The sequence below is a fragment of the Caretta caretta genome, chromosome 1 (assembly GCF_965140235.1).
Source record: "Caretta caretta isolate rCarCar2 chromosome 1, rCarCar1.hap1, whole genome shotgun sequence".
Taxonomy (NCBI): Eukaryota; Metazoa; Chordata; order Testudines; family Cheloniidae; genus Caretta; species Caretta caretta.
In genome coordinates, this window is record NC_134206.1 from 206,048,060 (window position 1) to 206,064,918 (window position 16,859).

Sequence of the window (16,859 nt, forward strand, 5' to 3'; positions counted from 1 at the left end):
CCACTCATGATAAATAGGGATGAAGAGGCATTTCCCCCAAACTCTGCTTCCTGAGCCTTTGCTTCTAGTAGATCAGAGGGACAGGAACATTGCTACTGCTTTCGTAACTCAGAAAGCTTTGTAGAATGCCAGATCAAGCCATCCTAGTCAGTTCACTTGTCTTGCATCCGACCTCCTTAGTCAGCTAAAGGGAGTACAGGAGTTCATGCTGGATAAAAGTCCATCATTTGCTAAGAGGGTTCGAAGAAGTATGAATCTAAAATCCTCAGATCCAAGTGGAACTGACCTTGGGCAGGTCATTTAACTTCTCTGTACTTCAGTTTCCCCTGTGTAAAATGGGCAAAATCCTCCCCACCTCTCAGTAGGGTTGTAATGCTTCCTATTTGTAAAGAGCACTTTGAGATGCTCTGAAGGTGCTGCAAAAGTACATTTTTTCAATGTTAACTGTTGAATGTGTTAACAATTTCATTTTTTTTCCTAGTCTGCAGATAAAGATCGCTCTGCGGGGAGTGAAAGTGAAGATGAAGAATTCTATGATGCTGATGAAGAGACCCAAATGATCAAGTAACAAGAGGAAGCTTTCCTTTTTATGCCTTTTTTTTTTTTTTAAACTTGTCCAGCCAGGTCCACCTGTAAAAATAAAACTGGAACTGTCTGCGGGTGAATTATAACAGGGCAAGTGCCTCTGCCTTTCCAGCACTGGGGGAGGAATTAGAGTACTACTCAGATGCATTACAGTGGTTTGACTGGTGACCACTGCTGATTTTTTTTTTTCTTACTCATGAAAACCATTCAAATGTTTGTGGCTCAAACTTATGATTGCAGGCTAGGTTTGAGGCCAAAGATGATGGGGAGGGATTTGAGGTATTTCTGAAACTTGAACTTGAGAACTGATTCAACTTGCAGACTTCCGCTGCATGTGTTTGCATTTTTCCTTCAAGGTGGGCTCATGTTGATTTTGAAGCAGCTGAAATCCATAAACTGGAAAGGTTTCAACTAGGCTTCTTCAGATGGATGAAACCTAAAGAGTTAAACTGGACACAGAAGATACTATAGGCCAGTATGATGGGAACAAATTCTTGAAATCCTCTCAAGTAACCTGCAGCACACTGGAAAGAATGAACTATGGAATCTCCACCAGTTCTGCATCCGCTCACTGGAATGGAATTTCATACCTCAAGTGCTTAGGGAACACCAACAAAAGATAGCTGTACTCATTGATGTTGTAGGGTGGATGTCTAGAGGGGCCATCAAAGGTTAGAGGGACCAGCTAATAGGAAAGGGCAGAGGGACTTAAGTAAAACAAAATCTCCATTATTGCTGATCTCTTCTCCCCCTATCTGTCTCCTCCACCCAGCCCTTGCACCTCTCAAAACAACTTCCTTTTTTTCCCTTTTATTTTGGTTCTTTCTCACACAGGTTTGTCATGACAGTCTGTAAATCTCAGGATGGCTCTGAATTTCTGTTGCATATTCTGATTGATTTTGTGTTTGTCACTTTGCCATGTAAGCTGAGGGACTTGTTTTTCCATGGCATAGAGTGAATGTCTTACGGGAAGTAATTTTACTTAGCTATGTTTTGCATTATTGTGGGCTTTCCATGATTATGGCTATGGAGGAAAAATGAGATCTGCATGCAGTGGTGCAGAGTACTGAAATTGCCTGTGCAGGCTGCTACTAGTGTCTTGGGGATCATTGCAAGAGGATGCTAGTATTTACTTTAAAATTCTGTATGTAGATAAAGTTCTTTGGAAGTTTCTTGAGCCCACATTCAATTAATTACTTGACCTTGCTGAGGGAGAACTGTATTCTTTTGTTTACACTAAACTTTTTTTTTAAGTATACTGAAAGAGAAAGATGTTGAGTGTTTTTCCAACTAATAGATGCGGCCTTTTGGTACGGATTCAATATTCCTAGCTGTTACAGTTGACTTCTATATAATTCTTTGCAGTTTATGGGATCAAATTTCATATTAAAAGTGTAAAGGTAGCTGGTTATTCTATTGGAAAATAATACATGATCAAATAATTGGGGAGAAGGGTGTTTACTGAACATATTCCAGAGTCAGAGCGAAAAACTCAGTTATTCCGGAAGGAAGCAGAAGATCGGATCTGAAACTTACAGCAGGCTATCTAAACTTTGTCCAGTCAAGAGCTGCATAGGCAACTTTCTAGGAGCCCAAGAGTTGTATCTCTGTTACCTGAGTGGAATGTAGTGCTGCTATCCTCATCTTCAGTGCAGAGGGGAAGCCCACAAGACTACATGTTCTAGCATGCAGTACTCCATCTTGATCTGCACAGATTGATACAGTGCTATGAGCACAACGGTGAGCTGTAGTGGGGTTCAGTGGTCGCTGCAGGTAGCACATCAGTAGGGAAGATGAAGAGGACTGCTGGCTGCATTGTAGACAACAGTGGGACATTTGACCAGCAGCCCACGCTTTGATCTCTCCTGACTCTTGCACAGCTCTTGTGGATGAGATAGCAAAATTAATAGAACTTTTTAAAACTAATCTGGATGTTTTCAGCCTTATTTATACATAGGAAAATGACTGAGTGGAGTTCTTGGAGTTATAATTAAGTTTGTGTGTTGTGCTTTTTTTTTCTAGTTTGACATTTGACACTTTAAAATATGGGGATTATAAGAAACATGGGACGGAAAGGGTTTTTTTTCTTTTCATTAGGTTCTTGGTGATTTTTTTCCTCAAAGGTTCTACATGTGCAATAGCTCTTACTGAAATTAATGCTGCAGTACCTAGGAACTGTACTGATGTTGTCACAAACCCTATATTTCTTAGGGGATCAATCTCCACAATGGAATCACTGCCTCTTTCTGGCTTTAAGCAGTGGAAATAGGGACTCCTTTGTGAGACTGACTAGCGCTCTTGGCCTTGTTGGTTTTGTTTTTGCTAAAAGTCCCAAACCTGCAAAGAGATCCATCCATGCAACTTTCCATTGTTACTCCGTGTGGTTGCAGTGGTTCAGGTGGGTGGATTTCTTTGTAGGATCATGGTCAAAATTTGTGACAGCCCCTAGTTTAAGGTTAAATGTACCTCCATTTCATACAAGCACTCTTATACATATGATTGCAAAACCAAGGATGAAGAAACTTTTATGTGAAATAAATTAATTGCAGTTTTTTTGGAGACCCTTATACTGAGTCTGTCCCGGGTTTGCACATTCAAAGGTTGAGGACCTCCTACTGTGTCTGCCATAGAGGCTGTTGAGTGGCTATTTATTTATTTTTGGGCCAGTGAATTGCTAGAACAGGATCTTCCTAGGCGGAAGCTCAGTGTTCGTTGGGGGTTTTTTTGTTTTGTGTTTGTTTGTTTTTTTGTTTTGTTTTTTTTTTACAGAAGGATTCTGACAAATGACTTATTACTCTTGCACTCCATGTGCTTCAGTCTGGCACCTCTGGTGTTTGGGTTTGTGCTTAGAAGTTGCGGGTGGTACAAGCTGACCACCTGCTACAGAACAGAAGAAGATTCCTGTTTCATACAGAGAAGTCCTAAGCCATTGTGGCATCAGATACTTTGCCCTAGTTAGCATTTGTTGTGCACATATGATGCACAGCATTTCATGGCAAGTATGGACAGCATACACTGTATCTAGGCAGACCAATAGTGCTAAGCAGAACTCTTCAGATTGACAATGCATGCTGTTCTGAACTCTGCAGCTAGTGCCTGTTTTAATTAGACCCCCAAGTCACAACATTTGTATGGCTACCCTACCTCCAGGTATAATCTAATGGTTCAGAGCTGGCCTTATTCTGATTCTTCCCATGTATGGGCAGCACGTATTGGACATCTGCCCAGGGAAACTTGAATATACACCAGATCAAAAAGAAAAGTATCACTGTTAGTGACACTAAAATAGCACTGATGATCTGACAGATTTAATCCTTGCAATTCTTGATTGAAGTTTGACAAATGCTCTCCCCATGCTTATTTTATTCCATTGTTGCTAGGCTAACTTTACATAAGTGATCTGCACTATTCAGGGTTCTTGGTCCTGTGTAGACATAAGAATAAATCCAAGTTGGTAGCTGTCAGTCTCTTACCTATATATCCTTGTTTTGTAGAAGTTGTTTTTCAGCTGGGTCTCTTTATGGGGCTCTACTGTAGAGAACTGAGACTTTCCCACAGCAGAGATCAGGTCAGCACTGCTTCCAGCGAGACCCATCTTCTTACCATTTCCCAACTCTGTTATCAGGGTATGGCAGGGGATGTGCTCTAAGTTCTAGACCATGTTGACTTGGTCAAGCAAATTCAAGAAAGAAAAATGTTATGGAAGCTATGGCGTTAGCGTCTCAGTTTCGTTTATTTTAAAACTGTAATACATTCATGTCAGTATATCAGTATTATGGGCCCAATTCTGGCTGGCAGCACATACACCAAAAAATCTGTGTGCAACACAAGGATTGTATGGTGGAAGTTAGCATGTACATGCATGCCTCTGGGTGGACTAGCTAAGTCTTTATGCACAGCTCTTCTTACATTAATTATTTCTAGTGCAGGACTATGCATGTAACTGTTTTGAGTTTCAGTACTCTATGAATTCATTGTAGGGTATAAAGAGTGAAAGAAAGGTTCTTAGATGGAGAAATCGCTATTATTATAGAAATCATATGGAAAGGGCTTATTTGATATTGTAGCTCTTTCACCTCTAGCATCCAGTGCAGCATTCTTCATTACCATATAGTTGCCAGTGCCTACTCCAATCTACTGTAACCTTCAGATGATCCATGTGATAGGACTATTCCAGTCTAATAGATGTTTTAAAAAGTTACCTTGAAAGTCAGCCTAAATTTATTTACTTTTTTTCATCCCCTCTCTCCTACTGATAGCTTCTTGAATCATCCTAAAATAGCTTTGATTGCAAACCTAGTGAAAAATACTAAGAAAATATAAATAGGGAATCGATTTTTGTTTTACTTTGATTCATTTGAACTGTCCCTAGTGCTAAAGTGCTTTTAAGTGTCCTCAAATCAGTTTGGACTGGTGCTATCCGTAGGTAATTCTACGGAATTGGTATAAGCAGTTGCCAGATTTCTAAGCTGGAATGAAATAATGTCTAAAACTAATTCTGTGTGTTCATTTGGAATTCTTCCATGTGACCGGATAAAACTAGATTTACAAGCATCTCTCCATGGATCTTTAGGACAGGAAAAGGGAGAACTACCTTTGTTCATGCCTTAATGCTCTTTGCACTTTAATGACCATTGTTTCTGAAACCCTTCTCACTGCTTGCAGAGACAGTAATTAGCCAAAGAGATTAATATTAAAAAACAAAGTATAGAATTTGCATAACATGAAACCGTTGCCTGTCTCATATATCATACACAAGTCTGCAGGGTCTTATTTTATTGTAAATATCAAAGCTCACTCTTCAAGATCAGGATAAACAAGATAAGACCACTTGCTAGAATTTGTTAGTTCACTCATCAGACTTTTAAGAAATGTTAATTGAAGGCCACATGGAGTTTATAGAATGAAGTAGATGGTTGAACTGGTATATTTTAATTAAGGGCAGTGTTAAGTTTTAAAATGTCTACAAGAGAGTTCAGTTTCCTTTTGGAACTGTTTTAAAAAAAAACTTAAATTCTGGTGGCAGCATGTATGCCAGCAAAAATGCAGACAACTGCTGGAATGCACAGCAGGAGCTGGCTGCTTCCTGTCTCCAAAAGATTGTAAAGAGATTCTGTACCTCCAGGTGGTAAATGGAATGGGACAAAGCCATGAGGTGGCATAATTCACACCTTTATGTGGATACATATAACATGGCTGCCTGGACCAATCACTGTTCCCTTTTGTATATCTGCCCCTCAATTACAAATAGTGCATGAGTCTCTAAAACAAAATATTACTGCTTCCCAGCCAACTTTGATATACTGCTCAGATTCATAGTCAATCAGGAGCCAGATAAAGTGTGACAACAATAGTAATCAGAATTTCTGATTACTAAATGGATAGATTATATTTACAGAAATACTAAACAGCTGTATTTGAATGGTGCAGTATCCATGAAGCCTTCTAAATTCATGAAGTGTTGCTCAGATTTTGGCCTTAAATGGTTTTAAATGATCAATAAAAGTTGAAAGGCTGCTAAGGATTTAGTTGGGATCTGTGTATAATCTGAAAAGAGCAGAACTTTATGGAAAGATTTGGTATTGTCAACACATTAAAAATACAATTTACAGTATATCGAAGAATAGAATACTTTAGGGAAATGCTAATAACCTATTTTCTTCCCTTAGAATTTCAGGTGAGTCTCTAAATGGTCAGTCTTTAATTCCAAGGAAAAGTGAAATCAAAACCTTTTTTTATATGTTATTGATGAAGACTGAATGAGATGCAGTCATTGTGCAGGTATAATTTTTGCTTTAAGAAGAAAATTTTTATTGCACAGCGTACTTAATGGTAGCAGCTTTTCCTTCCTTGAGTTAATAACATTGGATTTTTTTAAGCTACCTCTTTCCATTAATCTTTATTTGGTACTGAATATTACATTAAAGAGATTTTAGGAAACTATGGGAAAAAATAGTTTCCATTGTTTTGTTTGTATGCTGCTGGTGATCCACTGATTAACTTGAAACGGGGAAGGACTTATGGCTTTAATGCTTTTTACAGTGAGTTTTGAATAGTGAATGTAAGTACAAGGGTTGTTTTGGGGTGGAGTGGGGGGTAGTTTTAGAAGGGTGGAACAACCATGGCTGTCATTGGTGATGCTCTGCTCTTCTGCAAACCAGGCCTTTACTGTGCTGAAACCCATCTGTTGGGCAAAAGACTGTACGCTCGCACTGTCTTGTTTCTCCTTGCTCTTAGCCTTTCATAAGCAGTTAATTATTCGCATAGGACAAGCAAATGAAATTCCTGAACAGAGGATCAAATTCTGCCCTGAGTTACCTTTACACAACCCCACTGATTTCAACTTCAGTCAGAATTTGGACATTACCCTGACAGAGGAGCAGCTAAGTGGATGAACTTTGTTTTTTCAACATAAGACCAAGTTCATTGCCAGTATAACTCCCATTGACTTTAGTGAAGTTGTACCTGCTTATACCAGGATGGAATTTGATCCTACATTCAGAAGTGCTTGTCAGCCTGTTGGTTAAGCAAAAAGATGTCTGGTGGTTAGAGGGGTTGGGTTTTTGCTTGGGCCATGTACCCAGGCAGAAAGTTTTAGATGTTTGTTTTATGCAATGTGTGGGTATATATTTTTTTAATCCTTGATTTGGACTTCTTGAGCACTGTGTGTACAAGGCCTTTCAGCATAAATATGTGGATTTATTGAATTTGGAAGTTGTCCTTCTGTCATCATCCTCTGAGTGCCATTTCTAGTTCTCAGTTGTACGGTTAAAGCCTGTGGGATTGTTTGGGTTTTTTTTTTTTAGAACACCAAGAAGTCACCATTTGTTCAAGCCTCAAAACATTTGTTTCCCTAACATATGTCTTTTGTAATGGTGGCATTCACTTACACAGTGTGACTAAGTGCTGGGTCCGTCTCCTTTTAAGATGTTTGCCACAGAAGACTAAACTGTTATAACAAATGTAAAAATATTCAGAACAACTAAGACTCTCGTCTTCTGTCTGGGTTGTTTCTGTATTTGATGCACATTGTTTGATCTATAGCTGCTGTAATTCACTGGAGCTCTGCAAGGTAAAACCAGCAAGTTGGTTCAAGTTTGGAACCTTTTGCAATGTGAGATTTTAAAAAAAGGACTCCATTAAAATTTTACACATTTTAAAGCTACTTTTCTCCCAAAATGTAATAACACTATTTAGCCAGAAATCAATATGGGATATGCTTTACATTCTGGGAGATGTTAATTTATTTCTGGGTGACCTTTTGAGCATTTTTAAGATCTTAATCTTTAAGATTTCGTAGATATTTGTCTGCCATGGCATGGTAACTTTTAAGTAATTTGTAAAAACTCTGAAACGGCCTCTGACTCATACAGTTCATATAAATGTCTTTGTCGCTTACTTTGTGCCTTTTCTTTCACTAATGCAAGCTCTCTCAATAAACATCAGCTGTTCTGGACCATTGCAAGCCTATTTTATTGTACTGATTTTACTTGCCTGACCCCCTTTTTGTTTTCCGAAGGGTGAGAAGTGATCTCTAATAGAACAGATATTTATAACTGATTGTTCAAGAGGAAATTGACAAGGTGGAAAGCAGGTCATTGTGGAATGGCAATGCCACAAAACCCCTGGGAAGCTGTGACTGTCAGTACTAATCAATATATTCCACTATATCCATCACAGATCATTTCTAACAAAAACAAACTGGAGCAAGTGGGGGAGGTTTAGATTGGATATTAGGAAAAACTTTTTCACTAAGAGGGTGGTGAAACACTAGAATGCGTTACCTAGGGAGGTGGTAGAATCTCCTTCCTTAGAGGTTTTTAAGGTCAGGCTTGACAAAGCCCTGGCTGGGATGATTTAACTGGGAATTGGTCCTGCTTCGAGCAGGGGGTTGGACTAGATGACCTTCAGGGGTCCCTTCCAACCCTGATATTCTATGATTCTAAGTGGAATGTGAGAATCAATTTACTACCAGCCTCAATTGTTGCTTGATGTTGAAAGACTGGAAACACTCTTGGGGATTTAGCACAGTAAAATGTCAATGCTGCAGTTGTTTTTAATATTGATATTATGGTAGTATGCACAGACACTGATTGGGACTTGGGGTCCTGTTGTGTTGGGTGCTGCACAAACACATGAAAATATGGTCCCTGCCCTAAAGTGTTCAGTCTAAAATTATACCACTTTATGAAATACCGTGACAGCTACTGGCAATATTTTAACACTTGTTTTCATTAACTGAGAAAAAAGTAATGAATAGCTGAAGTGCACTTCCTGTATCATGTCAAGAGAGAGTCTCTTTATATACCTGAAAAAATATGGCTTAGGGATACTGGAGATAATGTCTCCCCTCTAAATATTGGGCAACAGGTTTTTCACTGTGATATATCCACTTCTGCATAGTAATTGAAGGTTTTTTAAAATGTAAGGTTTTTTGGACATGTCTGTAAGTAAAGCATCTTTTGATTTAATTTTTTAACTTCCCCTTAAATAGCTCCTTTTTTTACACTTCAGAGGTTAATATTTTTGATTTATACAAACTAAATAGAAAAGAGCATGTATCCAATACTAAGTTATGTACATAACAGTCTATGAGGTATGTTGCCATTTTCCTTTCTGCAAAGTGAGGCTCATAAGTGAAAGGACAAATTCCCACTGTGAACAAGTGCCATTTAACTACTGACCCTCATACCTTTCAGTCACCCAGGCCCAAATGAGAAATGCAATTTATTAAAGACCTGAAATGAGGGGGACAAACTATTCATGTGGAAAACTTGAAAGTATTGAGGTATTAGTTATTCACAATAAGGAACGATCTGTCTCAGCTGCTTCATTCTCCATTTCTGATGTAAATAGTCAATAATAAAGGTGAGGTTCCCCCACCCCTGTTTGGACTAACATCAGTGTCATTCCTTGAAATCATGGACACTTTGAGAGGTATACTGGACCCTCTGTGAAAACTTCCAGCAGTGGTGCTAATTGTGGTAGCAGTAACACCTTTCCCCATGGACTGCCAAACAGCCCTCAAACAGTAACAACTTTTAGTTATGTCTAACCTGGACCAGATTCAAGCTAGTAAGGTAAAAGTAAAAACAACTCTCCCATTGCAGCCTCCTATATTGGTTTAAAAAAAGTTGATTTCTGAAATACACTCAACTATGCTTTTCCCAGAATTATCAGTTTGCATCTTTTTTTGATGGTTGGAGATGAGACAGTGGTGGCCAAATTGTCTTTGAATTTCTGAAGGAAACAACTACCGTCTTGACCAGCTGCTGTGAGAGCATCTTCGCTGAGTAACTCCTAAACTCTTTTGGGGGGGAAAACACAACCTGGTACAGAAGTGACAGCAGCTCTCTCCTAGGTCATGTACATAATTCACCAAATTAAAAGAGCAGCCTGTTGGTCTGTATCCATATTTCTCTTGACAGCTGACAAGCTGAGGTGCCTGAGCTTCGTCCTCACCATGAAGTGGAGAGGATAGATGTGGAGAGGTCTTGGGTTTCACTGCGGGCACCCTTCTCCCACTCTGTCCTGGTGTAGTGACATTGTAAGGGTAGTGTGATTATGTTCGGGGGGGGGGGGCAGGGTTGTGCAGTTTCCTCTTGTCCTAATGCACAGTGCCACTCTCCCATTGCACACAAAATTCCTTTGCCAACTGCTCATGTGTGGTATGTTGTTTGGATACCATTCTGATGGATTCAGGGGAAGGCTGAGTGACTGCTCCATGCAGAATGTGTGGCACAATGGGATTGCTTGAGACTGGGCAAGTTTAAGAGACTGGATAAACATTAAAAATACTGCTTACCTTTATCCAGACTGACCTTTTTTGTTGAGATGGTAGCTAGCCATGGACCAGATCCCTGAGAATGTAGGGCTGGATTGCTTTCATCTGCTTTATTTCAGGATGTCCTTTGAATCACTCACAGATTGTATTTGTTCAGTGTAAGCAGCACCACAGATTCATAGATATTAAGGTCAGAAGGGACCATTATGATCATCTAGTCTGACCTGCACAATGAAGGCCACAGAATCTCACCCACCCACTCCTGCAATAAACCTCTCACCTATGTCTGAGCTATTGAAGTCCTCAAATCATGGTTTAAAGACTTCAAGGTGCAGAGAATCCTCCAGCAAGTGACCCGTGCCCCATGCTGCAGAGGAAGGCAAAAACCCCCCAGGCCTCTTCCAAGCTGCCCTGGAGGAAAATTCCTTCCTGACCCCAAATATGGCGATCAGCTGAACCCCAAGCATGTGGGCAAAACTCACCAGCCAGGTACCCAGGAAAGAATTCTCTGTAGTAACTCAGATCCCACCCCATCTAACATCCCATCACAGGCCATTGGGCCTATTTACCATGAATAGTTTAAAGATCAATTAATTGCCAAAATCATGTTATCCCATCATACCATCTCTTCCATAAACTTATCGAGTTTAATCTTGAAGCCAGACAGTTCTTTTGCCCCCACTGCTTCCCTTGGAAGGCTGTTCCAGAACTTCACTCCTCTGGTTGTTAGAAACCTTCGTCTAATTTCAAGTGTAAACTTCCACCACAGTTCAAGGCCCTTAAAGTTTCCTCTGGCAGGATTAACAGAAGTTCCATTCATCTGCTCAGCCAGCATGAGGTGGGGAGCAGCACTAGCATCCCTACCAAGCTGCTCCCGTAGTGGGTCTGGTATAGAAATGAGCAGCATGTTGATGCTTCAAGAAAGGAGCATGTGGATAAAACCTGCTGCAGCCTTGGCAGCAGATTAAGCCATTCAGTACAGGGCACTTCAGTTGCTGCTGAACTGTCACTTGCTCTCTGGCCCCACATCTCTGCTCAGGCTCATCCCACCCCTGCAGCTCTGGGGTTTGTGGGGATTTCCCCCAATCTGCTCTTCCTCCAAAATGGGCTCCTGGGTGGTGGGAGTATCTTTGTCACCTCCCATGTAAGCAAGAGTCCCAGCCTAATAGCAGTGACTTTCTCTGTGTTTTCCCTTGGCTTTTACCCTAGACCTTAGCAGAGCAGACCCCCAAAGTTAAGTGAAGGCAGTATTTAAACACTAGGGAAGAAGCAGTCCAATTCTGCTTCCAATTGCACTGATGTAAGTGGGAGCAGAATTTGGGTCAATGTCTCTAAAATGTAAGACTTCTAACTTAATGTGCTCAGTGTGGCAGCTGTCCATATAATCGTATCCCTTTACCATCCTTTATCATTAGTAGTATCCCTTTATCATTTTGATGGCCACTTTGAGCTGCAGCTTGCCCCCCTAACACTTAAGTTCTAATGTATTCTTCTTGAGGCACCATCCTTCCCCAGCTGTGCGGATAGTTTCAATTTCTGGTTTTCATTACTATAAACTTCTGTTGATGTAGCAAATGCTTGAGGTTTTTTCTTCTATTTGTAAACCTGCGAGGCATATCACAGGGTGTGTAGCTGGGCTAAGAATATACCTGCAGTGTTCACCAAAATAGTCATGTAATGCACTCCCTGGATGAGAGCTATTGTTTAAACAGTATCAGGTGGTGATTGTTTACCAGAGCCCTTTTTCCCCTTGGGTACAGCTTTCATTCTATTTCATTGGCATTCACTTGGGAGTGTCTGATTAATACTTACTTACATTTTTACAGTTCTTAGATCGTGTAGTGCAGTAGATAGGGCTGAATCTCAGATTTCTATTCCTGAGGCTTACCCTTTCTGAAACTTTAATTCCCTAATCTATACAATGGAACCAATACAGTTTATCTACATCACAGGGTATGACACTTATTGTTTGTAAAGTTGTCTTGACCTAAAATATTTGTCATCCCCCGCTACCATCATACCTGAGTGTCTTCTGGTCTTCAATGTACTAAACCTCACAACAGGCCCATGAGGTAGGCAAGTATTAATATTCTCATTTTACAGCTAGTAATTGGAGGCACAGAGACTGTGACTTGCCCAAGGTCATACAGGAAGTCTGTGGAAGAGCAAAGAATTAAACCTTAAGTCTCCCAAGTCCCTACCCACTAGCCTATCCTTCTCTGTTGGATGAGAAGTATTGCAGAAAGGCAGAGTATTATAGAGAAGAAACTGTTATGCTTTTGTCCTAGTATCTTAAAAAACTTGGTGGCGTGAACTCTTGGGGTGACTTGGCCTTTCCCTTGTGCAGTGTGAATGTGGGGGCTAAGTTTGATCAGCTCTCAGAGGCTGGGTAGTTTGAAATTGGCATTTGCCCTTGCCCTCTCCTGTCATTTGAAATGTGTCTGAATTTCCACTCCTTATCCCATCCAGATTCTCTGCATGGATGGTAGGAGCCCTGCCTTTTTTTGTCATTAAATTGGCAGGCATGTTCATGTTGTGTTCTTAATTTGTTTGGGGGGGGATACAGGTAGATGAAGGCTCTTGTTCCTCCTACCAGTCAAATGACACAAGCCTATTTCTGCAAAATTGTAATGTTTTTTAATTTTAAAAGCTTGTGCTCCACTTTCTCCTGCTCCTTCTATTTCTCAAGAGCTCTGCAGTGAATTCTCCATTTGACCAGCTCTGGCCCTACATATCTACCCTTGCTCCACTGCAACCTTGAGCCAGTGTAATGCAAATGATTGAACTGTTCCCTGAGGTTGTTTGGCTGTGACAGCACAAAGCAGCCAATAAAAAGGGAAGAGCCAAGCATCTTGTTAGTGGGGAGCAGCTTGAACTTGAATTGTCTATTGACAGAGATTGAGAATATGTTTGCTTGCAAAACAAATGTACGTTTCGGAGTAGCAGCCGTGTTAGTCTGTATCCGCAAAAGGAAAAGGAGGACTTGTGGCACCTTAGAGACTAACAAATATTTGTTAGTCTCTAAGGTGCCACAAGTCCTCCTTTTCTTAAAACAAATGTAATCATCCACTGATGCCAGCAGGTTATTCTAGGAGGCTACTTAACTAGAATTTTTACTAAATACATGCCAACCACAGTGACCAGGAGCCTGTTAGTGCACCTCAACTATTGCAGTGGTATCTATATACGACCGGGAATTGGTAGCCATCCTGAGCATAGGAATTCTTTCAAAAGTTTGTAGAAACTTCTGACGAGGTCCTCATCCAGCCAAGCTAGGCTGCTGGGTTGATCTAGCTTTATACACCATGCCTGTCAGTATAGTACATAAGTGCTGAACTCTTGCTCCACTTTGTTCCATTTGTAACCTATTTCTAGTAAAGTGTCTCATTAACTTTAATCCTCTGCTGTAGTGTATTGGTGGGCATTTGTCCCATTTGCTCGCCCACCCGTGCAGGGGGGAGGCTGGGCTGGAGGGGGAGGGAGGAAGGGTTCTTGCGGGGGGGGGGGGGGGAGAGGGGGCAGCAGGGTTTGAGTGACCAGTGACAGCTAGGGCCACCTTGGGTGAGCAGCTGGGGCCAGGGGGGCCTTGAGCCAACCCCATGTGGTGTCCTGTTTTCCCTTTGGGAAATATGGTCACCCTAATTGTTCCTCTATGTCCACCTTTTTCCACTGTGACCCTAACTGCTGTCTGATCTTCAAGCCCCTGCATAACATAGCCCTTGCCTGCTTCATTTTTCCTTCCTCTCTGTTCAAAATGTGCAGCTACCTAGCCCCTGCTGTGTCCTTACTGCTGTTTGAGTCTGGGCCCTCTTCCAAGTGACTTCTAATGTATGCCTGGACCACACTCCTGAATCCGTCTGATGCCTCCAATTTCAAGGCTAAGTCTATCCTATAGACCTATATCGGTATAACTATGTCACTCGGGGGTGAAAAATCCATACCCCTGAGCGCTGCAATTATACAGTAGACCTGCCCCAAGTCCTCACCTCAAAGCAATGTTAACAAATCGTGGGGTGGAATCTGTTTGAAATCATGAATTCTAAGCCCCTTCAGTCACTGGGTTGGGTTTGCATTCCCATGCCCTGTCCAAGGCTGTTACGTGCTAAGCATCTCCATGCCACTCACAAATGTAGCATCCCTGTCACACCTACCCCCAGCTCTACTGAATTCTCATCCATCATGCTGGGCTCCAGCCAGGGGTAGCAGTTGCTCTTTCTCCCTCTAGGGAGCTGCTGTGGTGCTTAGTGTTCTCACTATTTCCCCCAGCTCACTCAGAGCAGGAAAGGAGCACTTAGAAGGAACAAGTGCCATCAGTAGGAACAGGTGGTCAGCATGCAGGGACAGAAGGTCAGAGGCCTCGGTATTACCCAGTGAGTCCCCAGGCACCAGCCCCCGCAATAAGACCCCAGATTCTCAGCTGGCCTCCAGTATCCCTACCCAGCATCCCAGACAAATCCCAGTTATCTGCTTACTTGTGACTCAAGAACTCTCCAGACACCCCAGCATCTACACTCCTAGCCTAGTGGCAGGTATGTCTATTTGTATCTATACATTGTTGAGCTTGCAAGCTATTCAGGGAAAGATTTATCGGTAAATTGCCTATGCACTAGATGAGTAATAATGCATTATAACAAACTTTACCATAAAAAGCCTTGCTTAGTTACAGAAAATCCATTGGTTTTCTAATGTTGGATCATTACAAAACCTAAAAACCTACTTTCCCCCATACTAATTTCCCCCTATTGTTACTCACACTTTCTTGTCAACTGTTTGAAATGGGCCACTCTCATTACCACTACAAAAGTTATTTTTTCTCCCCTGGTATCCTGCTGTTAATTGAATTGTTTCGTTAGACTGACCTCACACTTGGTAAGGCAACTCCCAACTTTTCATGTATTTATACCTGCTCCTGTATTTTCCACTCCATGCATCTGATGAAGTGGGTTCTAGCCCACAAAAGCTTATGTCCAAATAAATTTGTTAGTCTTTAAGGTGCCTCGTTTTTGGTTTGTTTTTTGTTTTTTTAGAAAACCCAATGCCTCTCAATGCATGTTGTGCCTGCCTCCCAAGTCCTATGATCCAATTACTCTGCAAAGCTGAATATTAACTAGCACTCATCAAGCCCCAGTTAACATCTGCCACACATCTCTGCTCTTGCTATTATTCCTTTGAGGCAATAGCCCTTGACATCTCCTACAGAAGGAAATCATGACAAAATCCTGCTTGAAGCAATTGCACATGTGGTTTTCCATTACACTGAAATGTATGGGGTGCAAACATGCCACATCACACACCCAGTTAGAGACCATCAGTTGGGCTTCTTGCTGGTGTCTGCTTAACCCTCTTGCTTGTCCTTGAATGTTTGCAATAGCCAGGAGGAGAGATGAGCTGCCAATTGTAATTCCCTGATGATTAAGAAGAAAACACTCCATTTAACTCTGTTCTGCTGAGGCTTGGTGTATTCTGTTGCAGTCATTTAAGAGATCACCTAGTTTTTCTTAAACACAGGGCAGAAACATTAATAGCCAGCAGAAATGGTTACAAGCAGATTGGCTATAAAACTACTATCCTGGGCTACCTGAGATTGTGTTTCAGTAAGAGCTCATAAATTTGGTCTGGACAACATTTTGTTAGGATACTGTGTATTTCCAACTGCAAGTGTTCAAAAATCATGAGATTGTGAAAAATAAATTCGGGGGTCAATTTGCTTTCGAGTTTTTTGAGCTTTTAGCATTCATGTTTTCAAGCTTGTCTCTGCAACTAAGGGTATCATGTCTACACAGTAATGTAAACCTAAAGTTGGTGGGACTCAAGTCATCTGATCGAGGAACCCTGGGCTTGAGCGTCTACATTGCATTTTAACCCTAGATTAAGAATTTTCTGACTTGTGCTTGAAGGCGTCTACACTGCAGTGCACAGATCCGAGTCAAAGTAAACATATCCCAAAGTGCCTACCATCTTCTACATGTTGACACTCTAGCCCTAGGAATGTGGTGCACTGTGGGAAAACTCTACTGCCCACCCTGTTTCCGAACTGTGGCGGGGCTATTGATAGGCCTCAGGTGCCTGTAAAGAACACACAAGTACATAATCCGCTCCCTTGGCGACTATCTCAGTCAAATGACGGCAGTTTGAGAAGGCTTTATACTGACCTACCATCCAATCTGATAATTGGGCTCCCCAGGCTGAGTCCCATGGCAGGACAATGCCCATGTGCACCTGCTCTGAGGATAATTAGCACATCAGTCTCTAGGGCTGTCAAATTATAATGAAACTTTGCAATTCTTAATTTTTAAACTGGGCTGTTCAATGAAGGTGTTTTTGGTTGGTTGGTTTTTATTTGTTTTTGTCTGTTTTGAAGTTTGACATAAAATGAAGGTATCAGAGAAAAGACACCCACCCAGTCTGGCTGGTGTCGGCTGCAGAGGGTGAAATGTATCACTCAGGCCTGGGGTGTAGTGTGCTCCAGCACCCTCGGGATCCCTTAGCC

At 41.4% G+C, this 16,859-nt stretch overlaps 1 protein-coding gene across 3 annotated transcripts in view; it reads left to right on the forward strand.

Moving 5' to 3' along the window:
* Positions 1 to 8,041, forward strand: part of SLC22A15 (solute carrier family 22 member 15) — a 48,984-nt gene extending 40,943 nt beyond the window's left edge. For all 3 annotated transcript variants that reach the window (XM_048818521.2, XM_048818493.2, XM_048818501.2), the window contains one exon: positions 482 to 8,041. In XM_048818521.2, the coding sequence (XP_048674478.1) occupies positions 482 to 568 (87 nt within the window). In that variant the 3' untranslated portion in view covers positions 569 to 8,041. The remainder of the gene's footprint in view (positions 1 to 481) is intronic.
* The last annotated feature ends 8,818 nt before the right edge of the window (positions 8,042 to 16,859 follow it).